The sequence below is a fragment of the Castor canadensis genome, chromosome 13, assembly GCF_047511655.1.
Source record: "Castor canadensis chromosome 13, mCasCan1.hap1v2, whole genome shotgun sequence".
Classification (NCBI taxonomy): Eukaryota; Metazoa; Chordata; class Mammalia; order Rodentia; family Castoridae; genus Castor; species Castor canadensis.
Window position 1 is genome coordinate 102,502,687 of NC_133398.1, and position 21,758 is coordinate 102,524,444.

At 38.4% G+C, this 21,758-nt stretch overlaps 1 protein-coding gene across 6 annotated transcripts in view; it reads left to right on the forward strand.

Moving 5' to 3' along the window:
- The window catches only part of Auh (AU RNA binding methylglutaconyl-CoA hydratase), a 155,511-nt gene that overhangs the window by 61,635 nt on the left and 72,118 nt on the right, over window positions 1-21,758 (forward strand). For 4 of the 6 annotated variants that reach the window (XM_074052365.1, XM_074052362.1, XM_074052367.1 and 1 more), the window contains exons 5-6: window positions 14,649-14,741; window positions 16,606-16,662. The exons of 1 other annotated variant lie outside the window; for it this stretch is intronic. In XM_074052365.1, the coding sequence (XP_073908466.1) occupies window positions 14,649-14,741; window positions 16,606-16,662 (150 nt within the window). The remainder of the gene's footprint in view (window positions 1-14,648; window positions 14,742-16,605; window positions 16,663-21,758) is intronic. One more of the 6 variants, XM_074052363.1, reaches the window with a different exon arrangement.

The following is a 21,758-nucleotide window of genomic DNA, read 5'->3' on the forward strand; positions in this document are numbered from 1 at the left end:
AGTTTGTTATTACTGTACTTAATTACATGTGTATGAATATATTCTTCATATATGCCTGCTTAGATCAAACAATTTTTTTCGTGACACATGTATTTTGAGTCCTGCAGACATTTTATACTATAGTAAAATGTCTTTCTTATATTCATCTTATTTTCAAGAAAAGCCAGAATTCTGTATTTTTGGAAAATATCTTCTAATTTTTAGACAAGCAAAGAAAACCCTTTGCTTGTCTAAAATAATGGGTTTGTGGACCAGACACTGCAAAGGCCTCTGGCTCTCCTTTTGGTCCTTATTTCACTAGTTCTCCACCAGTTTGTTTATTTTCTGAGAGAGGAGGTTTGTAGATTTACTTTTTCCATGGGAAGAAGTGGTGTGCCTAGTGGATGTTGTTGGATGTTGGTGGCAGAGTATCTTATGCTGTATTCATCAGGCTGCTTCATGTATTGGCTGTCCAGTAGTTAAGTGCCCTGCTGTGGTGTACTGGGGCCTGCTCACACTGGCTCAGGGGAATTAACTGTGGTCATCTTGAAATTGTAGCAGCATCAGTAATGGGACACATTATGGTACCTCCTGCGGTTGGATAGCACTTTCCCCTCTTGCCCCTGTTACGTTGACATGTCCCACTGTGGGAGAATATTTCTCTGGGTCTGAAGGCAAATGGATTTTCTTCTTGGCAGTGGTGATTTCCTGTGTCCCCTTCTCCTCCAGTTTTTTTTTTTTTTAATATAAAAGAGAGTCTGAGGACTTCAACATACTAGAGTTATTCAAAAGTCATTCAGAAAGAAGTTCTGTATTTCATTCAATCACTACATTTGTACTTTAGTGTTCCTAGTTTCTTAGAAAATTGGTTCTTAAATAGTAACTCCAAAATCTAGAACAAAAGTCAGTTCTTCTGTTTTTACAAAGAAAAAGCAAAAGTCATACACCTTTTCTTGAGATGTTTCATTCAAAGGAAATTGTGAATTCCCAGATTTCTAAAACATTAATCCTTGTTACAAATCCCTCTCTTCAATTGTATGGTGCCTGGGTTGAAAGCAGTAAGTTGATCATTTTGAAATATTAGGCACAGTATGAATGCCCAAAACATTTCATGATCAGGTCTATTGTCAGTGTATTCCTTAATTTTCCATTCTGTCCCGGGCTTTCTGGTGTGTACCTTCCTTCCAGTTTTCAGACTATCACTGTTGGGACCCACTTTATGCAGACTAGCAGCATGGAATATAGGGAGTCCACTGATGGTCATGCTTGTCTTTAGTAAGGATCTAGATGAGGTGGCATTTCCTGAAGAGCAAGAAAGCATTTTTAGAATTCACTCTGAGGGGACAGGCCCACTGTGTCAACTTGAGGACTTAAAAGATTTTTACCTAGTAATAAGCAAATGTTTAAAATGTTTTCACTAGCATTTTAGATTACACATTATAATATGACTTCAGTGTTGTTTTTCTAAGTGATCTTCCACAAGAATACTTAAAAATGCCAGGAATTTCGAGCTTCCTTTTCCCTTCTCTGATGAAATAAAATTGTGAAAGATTTAATTACCTTTGTAAATGCTCATTTTGCATCGAAATTTAGGTGATTATGTTAAAAAGACTACATTATGAAATTCTTCTACTTAACAAACATCTTTTTTTCTTAAGATTTTATTATATGGCCTACAAAAAGAAGTAATTTTGGAAGCTTTCAAATTCTCTGGTTAACTTTCCTTCATGTGATTGAAAAATCTACGGTTCATGTGCATTTTTCTATCAGAAAAAGCCATCTCTCTTTGTCAAATAGAAAGAAAATATTTCTCTGTAATGGAATACAAAATTCTGTATGAAAAGTTTTATCTCAGTGTTGAGATAAAACCTTCTCAAGCAGTGCATTTCATTTTATTTTTGTTACCATGTTTTTGAATTTTGGGATTGAAAATCTAACCCAAAGTAAGTCATTAATTACTTTAAAAAATCTCCACAGTAACATGATGCATATATCAAACTTTTATCTTGGTTGCCCTCTGCAGAGATTTTTTTACTAGACTCAAACTCTTTGCATACCCTAGCCTTGCTATCTTTATAGAAGTGAATATTCTTTAAGGTTGTAGTAAATACTTGATCTTTCTTTTTTTTTTTTAAGCATCTTTGTTGTAAACAAACATAATATAATGATGTTCTTAGAACATCACAAACTCTGCTCAGTTTAACATTTCCTCAAAGATACTGATACAAGATTATTTTGTCATAGAAAAGTAATACTTTGTACATTATGAAAGTGTGCCCCTCTGAATTGTTTTGGTATGTTTATTGAGATGTACTGGTTGAACCAAGTCTCTTGATGTAGCGTCAGATGTGGATTTTAATCTCTCTGCCATCTGTACTTCCCCTGTCTCTTCCCTGTCTTAAAGACCACAGGGATTTCACCTATGCCTAGTGTCCAGCATAGTAATGGATACATGATGAGTACCCCATACAAAAGGGCAAGTTTGTTGAGGTCCTGTTAGTGCAGACATGTGGGCCAAGCTGTAATTCTTCCTGTCTTCAGATTGGACCTGCTCCTTCAATACCTTAGTTTCCCTCTAATATTTCAAGAATCCTGCTGACACTTGCCTGAATCTGATTCTCTGTCTTCTACTCCATCTCCCCATTGCTCCTAGAAAGTGACTGAGGATGACAGAATGAACATGGATGGAGCAGTTGGACAGTCTGTAGTAGTAGTAAATTGGGATGGCTGCCCCAGAGCTAGATTTGGGGTAGGAGATGTGCTCCAGGAGTTCAAGGTCCCATTCTAGTGGAGATGTCAAGTAGGCAGCAAGGGAGGAGTTTAGAGTCTCCCTCCCTCCCTCCCTCCCTCCATTCCTCCCTCCCTCCCTCCTTCCCTCTTTCTCCTTCCTCCCTTTTCTCCCTCCCTCCCTTCTATATTGAAGCTATGGGCAACTGCTTCCCTGTCTGGCAAAAAGTTCATTTCTTGAGCAATTTTGGAAGCACCCTCTCAATGTACCTCCCTCCCAACCTAGTCTGAGTGTGTGAGTGTGTGTGTGTGTGTGTGTGTGTGTGTTTCTTTTTTTTTTTTTTGGTGCAGGGTGTTTCATTTTTTAAAGGAAAAAATAAAAAAGACCTTAGTTATCTAAATCATCTTGGTTATGGATAATACTTTCCATGATTTGGCTTCTTATAGATAAACTGTAAATAAGATTATTTGGAAAGTTTTCCATAAAAGATAAGTGTATATACTTCTGTGAAGCACAGTAGTCTGATTTATCATGGCATAGTAATAGTCTCTGAATATGAATAAGGCACGGATAATTTCTTTACTGGCTTAAAAAGTTGAATTTGTCATTTAACACATTTAGTCATTATATTTATTTTAATTACATAAAATGTTAAGCTGGGAAATATACTTACAAGGTATAAATAAATCTCTGTAAAACTCTCCCTTCTACTACACATTAGCATTTGGAGACTCATGAGTAATGAATACTAAAGAGTTTGCATAAATTCCAGGTATATGCCTTTTAAGCTTTCCATTTGAAACAGAGGTATCAAATACTTGTACATAAAAACCCAGAGATGATTGATGTTTTTTAGATTTTAATAATTTGTCACTGTTTTATATAAGTCATAGCTCTTTTAGGTATTTCATGTTTGTTATATTTTATCTGAAATAAAGTGTGGCTTTTTCTGAAACTAGCACTATAGTAACTGTTGCTATTTAGTTTGAGAGATTATGCTTCTATATTTTCTTTGTTCTTTTTTTGAGTGGTTATTTGGCTTTTATTTTAGATGTTTTGTGTTAAGAATTACTTAATGAAAAACAGTTTCAAAATTTGCAGAACTGTATGCTTACTGCATTTGCGAATCATGGGAAATTTGAATATATGTAATGTAGTTAAATTAGATGCAATCCAGCATATATTTTACCTTTTTGTTTCTGAATTGGATATAATAACTAGAAATGGAAAATGCTGAATTACGGTATTTGAAAGATTGGTTGATAGACACTCTAGCTAATTGTTTTCCACATAGTGACTTACGGGTCTCAATTTCAGTTTTCTTTATCCTGTTGCCAGGAATGATGGAAAATGAAAGCAGTGTCTAGAAGTTAGTTATATTCTCTTAGGAATTGTTAACATCCTCATTCTATTGAATCATAGCAATATATAGTTAAATTTCACAGTTTATGATGTATGACTTTCCTTCCAATTTTTCTTTGAACTTTATTACCTTTGCTGACCTTCACTGGATATTAATCACATTATGTGTTTTGTCAGTTTTGGGCAAAATTATGCTTTATAAGCAGGGTCAGTGGGTTTAATAATCACATTCTGTCATTATAAAATACTACTCTAGAATTTGACAAGACCAAAAAAGGAATTTACTTTAATTCTTCTTGTTTTTTTCTTTTTCTGTTTGTTATGTTTTTTTTGGTGGCGGGGGAGGGGGGTTGGAGTTTGAACCCAGGGCCTTGAGCCATACCTCTAGCCCTTTTTGCTTTAGTTATTATTCACATAGAGTCTCACGCTTTTTGCCGGGGCCAGCCTTGGTGTGTGATCCTCTTACCTCCACCTCCCCAGTAGTTGGGATTACTGGTGTGTACCACCACACCTAGCTTGGTTGAGATAGTTTCTCACTAACTGTTTTTGCCTGGGCTGGCCTTGAACCAAGATTCTTTTTTCCATCCCTTCCCTCTTTTTCTCTCCCCTTCCTTCCCCTGGCTTCTCAAGTGTTCTGCTTGTAGTTGGGTTTTATTTGGTGATCCAGGCAGAGTCTTTCTTACCAGATGAAAACAGCTCTTTCAGATGTGTTGCTGTCTGTGGTGTTAGGCCTGTTATGATTTCCTATACCTTCTGATTTTGCAGTTTGAAGCTCATCTTAACTATGTTAGATGACTTTTTCTGGTTTCATTCCAGTAGTATGAAAAGGGTTGTATTTTTGTGCCACTTTGTCATTTTTTATTTTGCTTTATGTGATATACTTGATCAACAGTTTCTTTAGAAAGTTCTATGCCTTCCTACTATGAATGATGACAAAATGGGTATATTTTCATTTTTAAATTCTTCCCTTCTACTTTTCTTTCCCCCCTCCATTTTTTCTTGGTGTTTTCCTTACAATTTCAGATTTACTCATGCTTCTGTTACTTGATTTATCAGGTCTAAACTATAACCCTCTCAACCCTTGTTCATAAAAGATGAGGAAATCAGTGTACTTCATTTTATTGACATTATCATTTTTAAGTCGATTAGGTCATGTAATTTAAAAAAATTATTAAAATTTAATTGACTTACCATAAATTGTACATATTAAGTTGTGAAAACATTGCTACAAAGATAGTGAGTACACATATCCATTTCTCATAGAAGTTTCCTCATTACCCTTTATAATCCCTTTTTTAAATCCTCTTTTAACTCTCCCACCTGTCCTTAGGCAATTACTGAATTAGCTGTCACTATAAATTAGTTTCCATATTTTATAATTTTATAAAATGGAGCACAGTATATATTAAGATATTCGTGTGTGAGCCTTCATCATCTTTACATTTACAATCATAGCCCAAGAGTTAGGGCTCTTCCTGCTCCTCCAGTCAGTAGCATTGTCAGTGTGAGCATGCATATGGCACTGTGGGGTGGTGTGTCCATGTTCCTTGTGTACTGGCTTAGCTTCCCAGAGCTCCCCAGGCTTCACTGCATGTAAGTCCCTTGGGGTCTTGTTAAAATGCAGATCTTGGTCCAGCATGTCTGCAGTGGGACTGGACTCTACATATCCAGTGAGCTTACAGGTGCTGATGGTGCTGGTCTACATGCCACACTTTGAATAGCAAGGACAGAGACCCGAGAGTTAGTGAAGCAGTAATGGAATAATGCTGTGTGTGTGTGTAAACTTAACAGTATTATATTTTTATCAGAAATAGATGTAACTACATTTACCATGGGAAGCAGCATCTTACAAACTGCCAATAACTTTATTATGGTTGGAAACCCAGCTGACATGGAAATCACTAAGTTACATTATGAAATGCGGCCCTCCAGATAAGCTTGCTAAGTGGGAATGTGTGGGAATTTCAACCTGTTGGCCTCTAATCTCTGCCTTATTTGTTTGGAATTTTGGTAGGAAGAGCTGCTGTGGTTGGCCTTTCCTCTTTTAAGAGTCTATACTGGAGGCACTGCCACAGAACAGTCTTAGGGAGGCCCAGAGAAAATTCTAGATAAACTTAGAGTCAGTTTACTGGTACTTTGCAGCCAATCCCCCATGTTCTTCATTTGGACCCACTGAACTGTGTCCAGCTTGGTCCCCAGGAATTAGCAGAGCATAGAGCCAGCATGCTGGGTGTGCTTCCCACAGTCTCAGTGTTTCCCTTTTCTCAGATACCTGGGGATAGGATGGAAATCTTTCTCGGGCATTATGGCTCTGGAATGTGAGAATTAGTGATGGGCAGTAATGCTTAAGAGTTAGATGCTGGGGTTGGTCACACTAGTTCATGCCTGTAATCCCAGGTGTTCAGAAGGATCACAGGTATAGTTCAAGTGGTAGAGTACTTGCCTAGCAAGTGTGAGGCTCTGAGTTCTATCCCCAACAATAAACAAACAAACAAAAAATAAATAAAAGCGAGATGCTGGAACTATACCATCTATGTTCAAATTGTAATGATGCTAGGCAAAGAACAGCAACTCCTCTGTACCTGAGTGTCCTCACCTATAAATTGAAGGGTATAATGGTTCTTACTTCATAAGGCTAGTAGGATGTTTAATATTTATAAGATTCTTTGGACAGTAGGCACACAGTAAGTACTTTACAAGTATCTTCCAGCAACATAGGTATGTGCCTAGAAAGGTAGGAAGGCAGTTGCATGAGTGTTGCTTAGCCCCGTGGTGAATTTGACCAGGATTCATCATGTGCACTTCCCATTTGTGTTATGCTGTTCCTTTAAAGCTTCCTACTTAGCACCTGGCATATATTTTATGAAGAGGGGACTGACTCAGGACTAGCCATTTCCTCATTTGTTGTGATGCTAAGCGTCAGCACGAGCATAGCATGCTTAGCATTGACGAGCTCAAACTAGACGGTGTCTGACGCCATGGCTTGATTGTTGTCAGGAAGAAAGAGGTGACTCTCGTGTGCAGCTCTGTTACTGATGTTCAGTTATATTAAAGAATAGGTTCTTTTCAATAACTGACTTGTTTTTTAAAACTATCGATATCCTCTTCTGGTTGACTGAGGAAGTTCAACCATCTGCTTTATGTTGTATCAGATGGTTTCCTAACTATCATGTCATTCTAGAGATGCTGAAGGAAATAATACCTTGCTGTGGTATTATAATAATGTGTTGCTGAGTTTTTCCAAATGTGCCATTAAGAATTAAGAAGGACATGTTTTAGCAAAATCACAAAGCATCAAACCTGCAGCTCTGGAGCCAGGCCTTAGCTCAAGTCTTGCCCTGCAGCAGCATCAGGTTGGGAGTGTGGCCCCATGCCACTTTGCCTACTTTCTTCTGATTATATAGGAGCAGGTGATCACTTTTCTTATCATATTGTTGCTAAGCATTTTTCCTAGTGGAAAAATGAACTTATTTTCCTTTTCTTTATGATTCAGTATAGTCTGAAAACCCTGTGACAGTCCTGTGTGCAAATGTGTGTGGGAGGGAATATTGGCCTTATCAGTTTGTTCTTACCTTTAGTAAGGAATATTGCTTCTGTTCATCTGTTTTTCATCATGTCAACTTGGAGAGTTTCTCCACTTCATGTGGATTTTATTCCAGTGCAGAATTGAGGTGTCATATTTAGAATATGCCCAAGGTGCCTGAGCCTTTTACTGTTGGAACTGGTTCCCATTCCTCTGCAGGTCCCCAGTGCTCCTCTCTGCTGTACCTGCTGCCCCAGGCTGACTTTGCATTCTGTAGCAGTCCTGGCGTGAGCCTCCCGGAGAGCCAAGCACAGCCAGCCTGCCAGCATTGCTCAGAGCTGGTTTGGTTTTGTTCTTGTGGTTCCTTTAAGACTTGATGGGAGTGGGAGAAAGTACATTAAGCCAAAGGGCAAAGTTGTAGGCAAATTTAGGGATAATTAGGAACTTACTGTAATTTTTAGTTAACTTTGATTTAATTTCTGGTCTTGAAAGATTTCAGTATTCAGATCATACTACCTGTGGGGGTCTTTCTGTTGAAGTACTTGATTTCTCTGTTTTATGTAGGAACACTACTTTTTTTATTTCCTCGTGAATTTTATTTATTTATTTAATTTATTTATTTGGTGGGACTGGTGTTTGAACTCAGGGCTTCATGCTTGCAAAGCAGGTGCTCTTAAGTGCTTGAGCTACACCTCCAGTCCATTTTGCTCTGGTTATTTGGGACATGGGGTCTGTCAGAGTATTTGCCTGAGCTGGCTTGAACCTTGACCCTCCTGATTTCAGCCTCCCAAGTAGCTAGGATTACAGATGTGAGACATGGGTGCTTGGCTCTTTTTTTGGCTGTTGTGGGATTTGAACTCAGGGCCTCCTCTTTCTAGGCAGGTGCTCTATTGCTTGAGCCACACCTCCAGGCTAGAACACAACTTTTTAAGCAAAAAATAAAAACAAGTTTGATGCCAGCACTTTCCTTTTTTCTTTTTTTTTTTCAATACTGGAGTTTGAACTCAAGGCCTACATCTTGAGTCACTCACTCCACCAGCCCGTTTTTGTGATGGTTTTTTTCTAAATAGGGTCTTGTGAACTATTTGCCTGGGCTGGCTTTGAACCGCGATCCTCCTGATCTCTTCCTCCTTAGTAGCTAGGATTACAGGTGTGAACCCCTCCTGGCTAGCATGTTCCCTTAATGATGGAATTTGTGTATATTTTTCTGAAGGCTTACAAATAGCCTGTATTATGTGTATTATCTCCTGGATAGTAGAAAGTAGACACTCTGCTGCTGTTGCCTTGCTCTGGCTCCAGTTACTCTGGGCCTGCAGTGTGTAAGAGGCCTGTATTTACTGCTGCTTTTTCCTCTTTAAATAGAAAAGCTATTTGTTTGCTTTAATTATATTTTTAGGAGCATTTCAAAAGATTATTATCTTCTTGGTCATACCTGGCTCATTTCCTGGAATGAAACTGAAAATAGTATCTGATCCTGCTGTTTGAGTAGTGTGTTGAGTCATAAATCCTTCGTTACTGTTGGGACGGGATGCTGCCTGTTGACTGTGCAGTTCTTGTGTAGTTCTTTGTGCTCATGCACAACTGCACGTTAATTCCCCTACCCACCCCCTGATCTTTGGAACTGGTGCCTGTCTTTCTGAACGTGCATAATTCCTGAGTGCCCAGGTAGATAGAGGTACTAGGTACAAAATCAAGCATGTCAGGCAGCTGTGATGCCAGCATGTGCTTTGAGATGACGCATATTTTCCTGAAAAAGTTGGCTGAAACAAACATCTTTTGGAAAAAAGCCCTGAATTATGTATACCTTTAGAATTTATAATATTATAAAATGGCTGATATTGAATGTTACTTAAGCTGTTCTACTTAAATAATTCTTCAGTAGGAAAAATTTTGTAGACAGCTTTCCACAGAGCCAATTTATGTTAATTAATATTTGAAAGTACCAAGTAATTAAACTATTTGATGATTTGAGAATGCTATTGTCCTATTTTTCTTGTTCTTTTTATATAAGAACTTAAAATTTCTTGTCATTTTGTGTTACATATTTCTTCTAAGTCGTAATGTTACATTTATTTATTTATGATACTGGGGTTTGAACTCAGGGCTATGAACTTGATAGGCAGGTGCTCTACTACTTGAGCCAAGTTCTTAGTTCTTTGTCTTCTCATTTTTTTGTATAGAATCTTGCATTTTTTTGTTGGGGGGGGCCCTGGTACTGGCCTTGGACTTGCATAACTGGCATCACAGATGTGTAATGCCTTGCTCAGCTTGTTGATTGAGATGGGGTCTCACTACCATTTTGCCTGGGTTGGCCTCAAACCCTGATCTTCCCAATCTATCTCCCAAGTAGCTGGGGTTATAGGTGGGACTACTGTGCCTGACCTAAAATTTTTTTTATCCCTTTGAGATACTTAATTTCTTACATTTTTAACTGTTAAATTTAACAATCATTTTTATTAATTCCCGAAAGCTTAATCACATTGGGGAAATTGTTATATTCCCTAACGTCAGAATTAATCAGCTGAAGCTGATTGGAAGCTTGCCCTCTCCCACACCCAATGTCACCATCTTTGTACCTTGTTTACTTTTTTTTTCTTTCTTCAGTATTGGGGTTTGAACTTACAGCCTCCCACTTGCTAAGCAGGCGCTCTACCACTTGAGCCATGCCTCCTGCCCTTTCCTTGTTTACTTCTTATCTACTAGAACTGTTCCACACTACTGGTCATGTGGTTCCTGAAACCTGTCTACTGAACATGCACCCCAACCATTTTATTACCATAATACCTTTGTTTCTAATGCTACTACTTATATTGTGGGGAAACATTCATTAAACAACTTCATATACATGCTGGGGGAAGGAGGGCATGGAGACAGGTCCAGGCTGCCCTTAAAATCATGATCCTCCTGCCAGCACCACCATGCCTGGTTCAAGTGCTTTTTAAGAATGCATCAAGTATTTTTATTTTAATGGTATTTTATACATCTAAAGATAATGTATTCTAGTGTTCTGTTGGCTAAGTGTGCTGTTTAAGAATAATACTTATTTGAGACTGTTACGTGATAAAGATGCAGAGCAAAGCCGCACTGGCCCCCTCAGGACGATGGCTCCCTTTGTGCGGCGGCATTTCGAACATTGTGGATGGCCAGGGGTTCTCATCTCCCGTCTTTTCTGTTGTACTTTCGGCCTTGTACAGCTGTGACCTCTTACTACTTCTGCAGCTTACAGTCAACTTATTTCTTTGACCTGTCTGCATATTCACTATATAATTTGATAAGAAGAAAAAATTTTCTTCCACATGCATCACCTCAGTTTGCTTTTTTCTGCTTCCATTTCCTGAAGCAGAAGCAGGAGGACTGTGGGGCCACACCTCTTGTCACAAGCTAGAGTTCTGTCCTGCTGGAGCCCAGCATTGGCCTTGGCCATGCAGATAGCTTAGGTCTGCACTTGACCTCGGAGGCCATTTGGACTCACTTCATCCCTACTCTTTCTCGAAGAATCAGCTCATAAAGATGTAGGAGAAAGGTTTTCTTCTGTTCTCATACACACGGTACAACATGGAGCACTTCTGCAGTCAGATGTGTGGAGCTTTTTCCTTACTCACCAAGCGAGTGATTCTGCCGTGAGTTCTCCATTCAGTTCTGATGTTCTCTGCCTGGGAATAGTTACTGAAAGCTGAGGGCCTCTTGCCACATGACTACTCCCCATTTCAGGTGCTAGTTGCAAGCATTGTGTTCTCAGCTGTACTTCTGAGTGACTGGTACGTAAGTTGGAGGCCTCACCGGGTGGAATTCATTTGCTAGAATGGCTCACAGAACTCAGGGAACTGCTCACTTGTATTTACCTATTTATTCTGAAGTATATTACCCAGAGTACAGATGAAGAGCCAGATAAAGAAGTGGATGGTTGTGGAGCTTCAGCCCTCCCAGAGCCTTTGTGGTTTAGGTATCAGAAGCCCATCTAGCCCTGTCCTTTTGTGTTTTCATTGAGACTTCATTGTGAGGGCATGATTGATGAAACGCAGCATTTAGTCCCTCTCACCTTCCTGAAGATTTGAGGGTGTGGGTTGAAGGACCCAACTCTAATCATGGCTTAGTCTTTCCTGTGATCAGCCCCTGTCCTGAAGTTACCTGTGGGCAGCCAGACATCAGTTGAAACATGAGCATACAGAAGACACTGTTAATAATCCAGAGATCCCAAGAGTTTTAGGAGCTGTATGTCTGGAACCAGAGAGGAAGACCAAGTACTTATTTCACAGTGTCCCAGCTCCCAGCAGCTACTTGCCCAGTGTCTTCGGCCCTCACTGGCAATCCCTGTTTCACGTAGCATTGGGTAGCATCACATTCTACTGAGGTTCTCTTCTGCTGGGGCCTCCGCAGTTGTTCTTTTCTGAAGCTTTGTAGGATTGTATGTATTTTCATGATATTTTGTAAAAGTATTAAAAACAGTAGGTTAGTAACAATTATAAAAATAGATAAAGTACAGGTTTAAAGTAGTAGGGGAAGAGATGGTGAAAAACCTTGAGATTTGTCCAGATTGGAAAGAATCTTACTGAGCAGCCTTGACTTGATATCAGGGTGTTTCAAGTGGACAGTGCAGTAGTCTGATAGAAGAAGGTGCACAGAGTGCCAGAGAAACCTACAGGGAGGGGCATTTGAGCAGTGCTTTAAAAGACAACTAGTAACAAGCTAGCCAGGCATCCCAGGTGGAGCCTCAGCTTGCACAGGTGCAGAGTCTCGAGTGGGTGGGAGGCGCTTTAAGTATTTTGGGGCCAGAACACAGAGCACCTGTCTGACGGTAGAGAAAAGATTAGATAGGTGGTTACCAGGTGCCTCTTGTGCTACACTGAAAGTGTACTCCATGTTTATCTTAAACGTAGAGAAAACAGTTGTACAATTTTAAATAGGATAATAGCATGACTGTGTTTACATTTTAGAAAGATTACCCTAGAGAAATGTGGAAGATGCACTGGAGGTTGTCAGATTGTATGTACGGAGATTAACTTGGGGCTTTTGGCTGGGGAGATGTTGGCAGTAGAAAAGCGTTAGAGATTTGCAAGCTGTTTAAATTCAGGAGACAACTGGACATAGGCTGTTAGAAAGAGGGACATCTGGGATGATTTCTGGGCACCTTTTTGACTGATTTGGTGAATGGAGACCTTACTAACTGAGATAGAATCTGGAAGGATTAGGGAGTTGTTGGTTTGAACATGACAAAGTATGTAGGTGTAGATGTCTAACAGGCTCTTTGGGCATAGTTCAGAGAGAAGTTTGGGTTTGAGGTACACATGTGGACATTATTTGTATTACAGGTGGTGACAATTGTGAATGGGATTGAGACCTCGTCTACAGTTTTTATTAAGAGAAGAAGGCTGAGAAATTGCCAGAGGAAGATGGAAAGGCAGGAAAGACAAGGGACCAAGCAAGGAAATGCAGAGGGGAATGCCAAGGAGGAGTAATGTCTCTAATCTTAGAGGAAGTGTGTTTAATGGGGACTCAGGATTGCCCCCTGGCTATGGGACAGGATTATAATGTTGTTGTAAGGAGCAAGCAGTCTTGTTGGGTTGCAGGTGAATGGGGGTGGGTGACAAGGATTTAACTCTAGTCTGTAAGGGGAGGCCAGCCTAAAGCCAAGCCTGGGGAGAGTTTTGATGGGAGAGATTTAAGATTAGAGAGATAGTGGATTGAATGGGTAACAAAATTGTTCCATTTCACTTGCAGGAGCTTGAGCTGCCCTTGGGAACCACTCAGGTTAACTTGACATTATATCACTTTATTATTGACTGCAGTTTTTTTTTTCAGGTAAAATTCAGTAGATATGATTTGTATCATTAAATTCACTTCCTCACTGTGGACACTCATATTTCTGTTATTTTTTTCCTCCACAAAATGTGCTGGAAAGCACATCTTGAATTGGTCCTGTCCTTTCAAGTTCCTTTGTCTCCTCCCCACCCCCCAAATGCTAGCTCAGGTACAGACAGTGTAGTATGGCCTCTATGAAAGCCCACTTCTTGCACTTCTGAGAGTGCCTCAGGTGGCAGCTGTGTGCCTGTGCCTCTTCCCAGCCTTGTCAGACTGCTATCTCAGAATAAACGTGCTGAATTCCTTTACATGTGAGTGAGCAGGATTCAGAGGGTACCTTAGCAAATGTGTAGATTTTTAAAAGAGGTCAAAGAATGTGCCTCTCTTGGGGAATTTCACTTGTTAAAATACTTACAGAAGCGAGTTGGAGATGATATTTTTTAAAAGTCCGTGTTCTGTTTCTATATTAAGGTTAGACAATCTAGCTTCATAGTCCCATGGTCAAAATAGAATTAATGGAAAGCATTCCCCTTCATAGAATACCTCCTATAATCAGTCACTTTTGGAATAGGTTATAAAAATGAAATCTGTATATTGTAAGTTACAAAATGCTTATTAAAATAATAGTCTCCTTCTGAGTTCAGTCGAGAAAGTCTAATTTTGAGTTCTGTGACTGGCTGCATCTTGCTAGTCACACTTTTGGGCAGGTTCTCATAGCTGCTTTTCTAGGAAGAGTGGAACCCACTCCTAGTGCTTCTTATTAAGCAGTGTAGGCCATGGCTGACGCCTCAGCAACAAGTTGAGCTGCTGCTTTCTTGTTTAAGCAGATGTCAACTTCTTTGAATGAGATTGCCATTCTAGTTCTAAAGTGGCCCATAAAGGGCCTTAGGCTTTTATGCAAGCGTGCATAAATTTTTTCATCTTGAAATTTGTATGACCCAAACACCTTGTAAAAGACTTTAGGCACTCAGATTATGAAATCAGAACTGTGATTCCATTAATACAACAAAAAATCTTTATGAAAATAATTCAGTAATTCAGGAACTTTAAAGATGTTGCACATTCATGCAGTGGAACACTGTACAATTATTAGTGGAGTTTTTGAAGAATGACAAAATGCTTGTATTCTGTTAATGGTAAAAGGGATATAAAATCTGTACACTATCCCTTTAACCATGTATTTATAGAAAAAGTCTGAAATGAATTACATAGTGAAGTAATGATCTAAGTGAAGAAGTGTGAATTTTTCTATTTCAGCTAATCTTCCAGTGCCAACGATCGCAGCGATAGATGGACTTGCTTTAGGTGGTGGTCTTGAACTGGCTTTAGCGTGCGATATACGAGTAGCAGGTGAGAATGAATCCCACTAAGAACATAAGTTTTAAAAAGTGGGGGATGGAGTGTATAGCTAGATGTTAAACCACATTCCTAGCATGTACAAGACCCCAGATTCAATCTCTAGTACCAAATAAAAGGTGGGGGGGGGCTACTTTTCAGACAATTCCAAATATTTTGTTCTGTTAAGTATTGTTGAGTATAATATATATATTTTTAAATTTGCCTTTTGGACTTAATGGTGTATTCAAAATACCCACTTAAGAAAACAGTCTTTTAAGTTTAGGAGGCTGAGGCAAGGGGCTTATGAGTTTGAGGCCAGCCTGGACCACATAAGTGAGACCATTTCTCAAAAAGGAGAGAGGGAGAAGGAGGAGGAGAGAGAAAAAGAGAAGAGGAAGGGGAGGGGAGGGAGGAAGGAAGAGCTTTTTGTTGACTGTTGCTCAGTTTTAGCAGTAGGAAGGGACAGGATTTGGATCAGACAACTGAGTTTAAACCTTAGGTCCTGCCCTTTTAAAACTGTTTCCTTCTCTCTAAAATGGGAGAAAAGACTATCTCCATGTGAAGTTAATCAGTGGATGTGCTCAACCCAAAGACTTAATGACTGTTAGTTTCAATGATAATAACTTAGTCTCTTTGAAGTTCACTTTCTTCCTGAATGTTTTTCTGAGTATGTGTGAAGTGGTTATGAAAATAACGAAAACAGTCAGTGCCCACCACTTGACTCAGTCTGCCTAGCAACCATATGAGTATGGTAATTTGGGGTAAGGAGGAAGTTGGAACAGAAGAAGGGAAGGCCCAGACAAATGACTGAGTAGGATTTGAACCCATGCTGTCTGGCATGACAGCTCAGATTCCTGTTACCCCACTGGTGCAAGAATGTATACTGATTTTTCATGCTTATGGTTCTGGACACTGTATTCCATAGAGTAAATGCAACCTATAGCCTTGGGTGCTGGCATTGGGAACTGGGTGAAGCAGAAAGCAGAGAGTTGTCACTGTTCCTCTGATTCCCACTGTCATTTCCAGTGTGACTGCATATTAAAAGTAGAGCCAATGTAATTCACCTTTTTAATAATTGTATGGACTGTGCCTTGGGATTTGAAGTTACTTGTCCATGTGTACTTTTTCCTCTTTTCTACTCGATTTTAGGTCCCTATTTTCTTGTGATGAAGTCATTTGTGTGTGTGTGTGTGTGTGTTGTGTGTGTATGTGTGTGTGTGTGTGTGTTTTCCTATTGCTGGGATCAGATGGGTTTTAAATTGAAAAGCTAAAGTACATGTAATTTATTTGAAAGAAAGCAGGTTCAGGGGGTGAGGATTTGCAAATAAAGAAATAATTAAGATGTTGTAACGTGTCCATGAAAACAAACACAAAAAGAGAACACTGTCCAGCTGTCAGACAGTAAAAACATTTGTCAGAAAGAACTATACAGACTCCTTCCTGAGACGTTGCCGTATCTGATATGACACGTTAAGCTGTTTGATCTCGGGGACTACTCAGGCAGCTAAAGAATTCATGCTTTTCAGACACAGTCCTCTTCCTGATCCTGGATAATTAATGGATATAAGCCTTTAAATATGAGTTGGCGGTATCAGCTCCAGTAATGCAGTTGGAGCTCTGGTCTTTCATTATCAAAAATGCATTTACTGCGTCACAATTTTTTAACAGAAGATGTGTACCGTCCTTATGGATGTCACTTAGAGTGTTTACAGTATTTCCCTAACTGAATATCATTTTAAGTGATTTCAAAACTATTTGTGACACCAATTTAATTAGTAAACGGAATGTTTTCAGTGTATCTTATTTTATGAACCTTTTAAAGCTGTCATATTTGAATGTAATAACATGGATGTTATTTAATTTTCTTTCTTTTTAGCTTCCTCTGCAAAAATGGGCCTGGTTGAAACAAGGCTGGCAATTATTCCTGGTGGAGGTATGAGTTGTTCCCTTCCATCTCTCAATACCCTTGATTTTTTTTTTCCCACCAGATACAGAGTACAGGGTAAAAATATGTTAATGGAAAAAGCAACATTTGGGTAAACATACTAATCCCATTGTTTGTCTTTCTAGCAAAGTCCCTGTTCAAAGTTCATTCTTGTTTAGCTTCTATAGATGGTTAAAATGGTGGTTTTGCTGCTATGGTTTTCTTTTTGTGCTGTCTCCAATGCTTATTATTTTTTAAAGTTTTAAATTATTGTATTGTCCCATTGGTATCACTGCTTGAATCTTTCTTCTTATAGGATTACTCAGCTATTTTTAAACTTTTATGTGTTCACTTAAATTTGTGCACCCTCAGCTGAGAGCACAGTCCAACCCTGCATGGCAAGAGGGATTGTTACTCAGCTTTGTGTCTCTGTGACAAAATAGTTGATATAAATAACTTTAAAGAGAGAAAGTATCTTGCTCACAGTTTCAGTGGTTGGCTGCATTGCTTTTAGGACTGTGATGAGGTGGAACAACATGGTGGGGTGCACGTGACAGAAGAAACTGTTCACCTCCTGGCAGCAGGAGGCAAAGAGTAAAAAGAAGGCCAGGGTCCCAATATCCCATTAAGCTCCAGTGACCTAACTTCTTCCCACTAGGCTCTACCTCCTAAAGGTCCCACGTCTTCCCAGTAGTGCCACTGGCTAGGGAACAAGCTTTCAACATACGGACTTTGGAAGACATTCCACATCCAAACTATAGCAGCTTCCTGAGCTCTGCCTACCTTGTTTCTGTACAGCAGGACAGAGGTTAGGGTTAGTGGGTACCCTAACTGAATTTGATACTTCTGTTTGTATTTATCTTTTGTTGTTTCCACTGGAGAGAGGTAAGCTTTTTTTTTTTTTTGAAAGTCTTTGAAGAAAGCACTTTCACAACACTCATAATGAAACATTGCACCTCCAATAAGTCTGAATTTTATGTTATTTTGATTTAGAGAATTTGTAGATATTTCCATTTTGTGAGGTCATTCTTTCAAAAGATGGACTTCCTTTAAGAATTAGTACATTATGGTAGCTTTTCTTGGTAATTTTTACATGTAAATGACAGTGTATTAGCGTATGAATGTAATAACAATGTAAAAGTTTAAGCTAGTGTTGAGCATGGCAGACATGCTTACATATTGAGAAGGTTAAAATTGTTTGTTTAGCCTTATTATGAGAGCATTTATCCTCCTTAGGATATGCAGGTAGAAATAAAAACATAAGATTGAAGATGACCCACATCAACATGTGAGACTGTTCTGTTTTGATTATTCATGAAGATGCTGTCACTGGTCAAATGCATTTTCATAGCTACCTGTTCTACCTTCCCACCTTGTGCACTAACTAATGAAAGCACTAGAAGGAGGATTCATAAGAGAATGGATCCACTTGAGAAGAGTTATCAGAAAACTAATAAAACTTGAATTAAAACTTAAACTGAGAAAAGGGTAAGACAGGTTCTTGATTTTTTGCTGCTGTTGTTTTTGTGGTGCTGGAGATCAAACCCAGGGCCTTGCGAATGCTAGGCAAGTACTCCACTACTGAACTACATCCCCAGCATTGAAATTCTTAAGCATTTATTGCTAATTCGAATATTTACTAATCCTAGGAAGATAGTGGCTCTAGTGGGTTGAAGATGTATCATCCTGGAACCTGTAATGTGACTGTTAGAGAGAGGATCATTGCACATGTAATTAAAGGATCTAGAGATGAAATCATCCTGAGTTATCTAAGTGAGCCTTAAATCAAATGACAAACTATACTGATAAGAAAGAGAGAGACATACAGAAGAGAAGATACTGGGAAGACGGAGGGGAATAATGCATCTACAAGCCTAGGAATGCTGAGGCTGACTTGCAACTGCCAGAAGCTGGGGGAGAGAGGCATCGAACTGATGCTTGCTCAGAGTCCGGAAGGAACCAGCCCTGCAGACACCTTGATTGTAAATTTCTGTTCTCCAAAACTGCAAGAGAATAAAATTTCTGTTCAAAGATAATGAGTTTAGAGTGATTTGTTAACAGCACCTTAGGAAATTGATAACAGTGACTTTTTGATGACGTTAAGTCATGTTTTTGGACCAGGGTTAATAGGTGGCAGAGACTGAGAGAGGAGGAAAGTTGGACTTGGTAAGTTGAATATTGACTATGTCTTAAGTACAACTTCTTTTGTATTAAAACCACCAGAAGTGAGAAGACTGTGTGAGTGCACTCTTGGGTTTGATAAGATGGGAAAGATTGTGCAGAAATAAGGGCTATAGCTTCAATGTCACCTTCTCTCACGAACTCGCTGAATTTTCCCCAATACACTTAAGTTCTTTCACCGCTTCTTCACTTTTAAGTGCGTTAATTAAAATCTACTTTTTGTAGATTTGATTGAATTTGGGCTGTGTTTCCTCATGAATAGAATTATTTTTCTATTTTTATTAAATTCATCATAAAGAACAAATCAACATTTTCCTCATCTATTTACAAACAGTGGTTTTCTTTTTTGGTAACTTGAGTCTACAGAATATATTTTAGCTGCTTTTATCCTAAGCAGCTTTCAAAATCATGGCTCCTAGTATGTTAGGTATCATTGAATTGTTTTGTTTAAAGTGAATTTAATTCCTTATAAAGCCACATATTCACATTTAGAAAAAAAGAAATGTACACAGAATTTTTGTGCACAGTACTTTTACATTAATATTAACATTCTTAACTTACCCTGAATAGGGCTATTTTTGTTTTTTGGGTTTTTTTCTTAATAGCAGAGCAATTTGTTGTAAGTCAGATTTTGTATGTATTACCTAAAGGAACTAGTCTGAAATTTTTCATGGAGAAAAACCCTCTTCTGCTCTATTCACAGATTTTTCTTATCTGTAGGTATTTTGGCCATTTCTATTTCTCCACTTCCCTTTCCCTTTCTCCCAGATGATCATCATATGAAGACATTACTTTGTAGAAAACATTCTGCTTCTAAATTGGTGAATTTTGCCATGTGAAAACAAGCTTGAAGGTGCCTCTTTTTGGTAATGAACACTTCTGTTATATACTAGAGACAGTAGGTGACACTTGTTTCTCCCTTCTCAGTTTGCGCACTGTTACTTACGCTTGTATGAGTGGTCAGGGGTGTGGTCTCCTGGGAAGGTGTGGTGCTGACACCTGAGCCTGACTGCACTGTCAGCTGCCTCTCTTTTTCCTCTTTTTTTTTAGATAAGAGCAGCTGTTGAAACCAAAAGATGGATAGAAAATAAGTGGAGATAATTCGTATGATGGGAGGATATTGTGGGAAAAATAAATGTTTCCTTTCCCTTTTTAATGTGAATCTGTACCTCCCTATTTGAAGTTACCATGTATCTGGTGAAGTCAAAAATTCAGCATTATGCTGCTGGTTGTCATTTCATCACATTTGCCCTGAATGATAGCAGGTTATAGGGAAACAGCTTATCAACAACTAACGTTTTGTTTTCTTCACTTGAACTTGAGCCTGAATATCAGTTATGATTTATAAATTAATAAAAAGTTCAATTATAAAATCATTAAAGAGATGGTGATATTCCCAAAGTACTTGAGTATTAATGGACTGCTGCTACCATGCAATTTAAATGAGACTTACCAATTTCACTTTTTATTAGAATGGATATTGTTTAGTACTAACTTACTACTAAAAGTATATAGTTTGAAAAGTACAGAAAAATGTAGAAATATTAAATTGAAATTTCACTTCCTTAAATAGTAGTTGTATCAGATGTAATTAAAAGAAAGACTATAATTGCAGAATACTTAAACAACTCCTTCTAAAGGAAAATTGATCTTTTTATGAGAGCTATACCTCTTTACACTCTCCAAATCTTTCTCTTGCATAGAACCATTTCCAAGTAAGTTACATTGTCATAACAAGGAGATCCTTAATTATTTTAGGATGCATTTCCTAACAGTGGTCTTATAATCACAACACTAGTATAACACGTAAGAATGTTAACATTAATTTAGTAAGTAGTATCTTTTAATAAATTATTCAGAGCTAGAGTTCTCCAGTTTGTAGCTGTTTTGTGTTTGTTTTGTTTTATTTTTCCAGTCCAGGATCTAGTTTTGTATTTGGTTATATCTGTGGCCGTTTCAAATCTAGAAGAGTATTCCATGTCCTTTTGTTTTTTTTATAACTATTTCTTTTTTGTTGTTGTTAATGCCCTTACTTTAGTTTTTAACTGTTAAATTTAAATTTCAGGGTTACAGAATATCTGCAAAAATAATGTAAAGCATTTCCATGTATCCTGTACCCAACTCCCCCAAATACGAACACCTTATGTAACTATAGCACAACTATTAAGATCAGATAATTAATGCTGGTGTATTTTTGCTAACTAATCTATATACTTTATTCAGACGCTACCAATTTTTTCACAAATGTCACTTTTCTGGTCCAAGATCTGATCCAGAACTCTGCATTTCATTTAGTTGTCTCCTTAATCTGTCATGATCTGAGAATTCCTCATTGATTTTTTTTTTTTTTCCTTAGTTACCTTGACAGGTTTGAAGAGTACTACTTCCAGCTTTATAGAATGTCTCTCACTTCAGGTTTGGATATTTCTTCATGGAAAATTTAGATTATGCATTTTTGGCAAGAATGTTAAAGAAGTGATGCTTGGTCTGTCTCAAGGCTTTCTGTTGGGATTGCATGATATCTGTGTGCCTGGGATTACAGACATGTGCCACCACACCCAGATCTAAACACTTGTTTCTTTTAAAAGTAGACAACTTACCTTGCTGAGGTTTGTACATTCTGGATTTCATTTAGTATTCTCTCATGGTTTGGTTTAGGTTAAAATTTTTTTTTGCTAAAAGTAGTAAATGAACGATGCTGTATGTTGCATTTGGCATTTTACTATGTGGCACTTAGTGTTTGGTTGTCCCTCATTTGGTGATGATAATTTTGGTTACTTGTTTAGTGATTGTGTGCATACTTTTAACATTCTCTTAGAAACCTCACCATTGAGGGGGTGGGAATAGGGAGAGAGAATGAGAATATATCAAGAGTGCCCGGATCCCATGGAATCAGAAAGTGCCACCCCTAAGTTTTGTCTGTT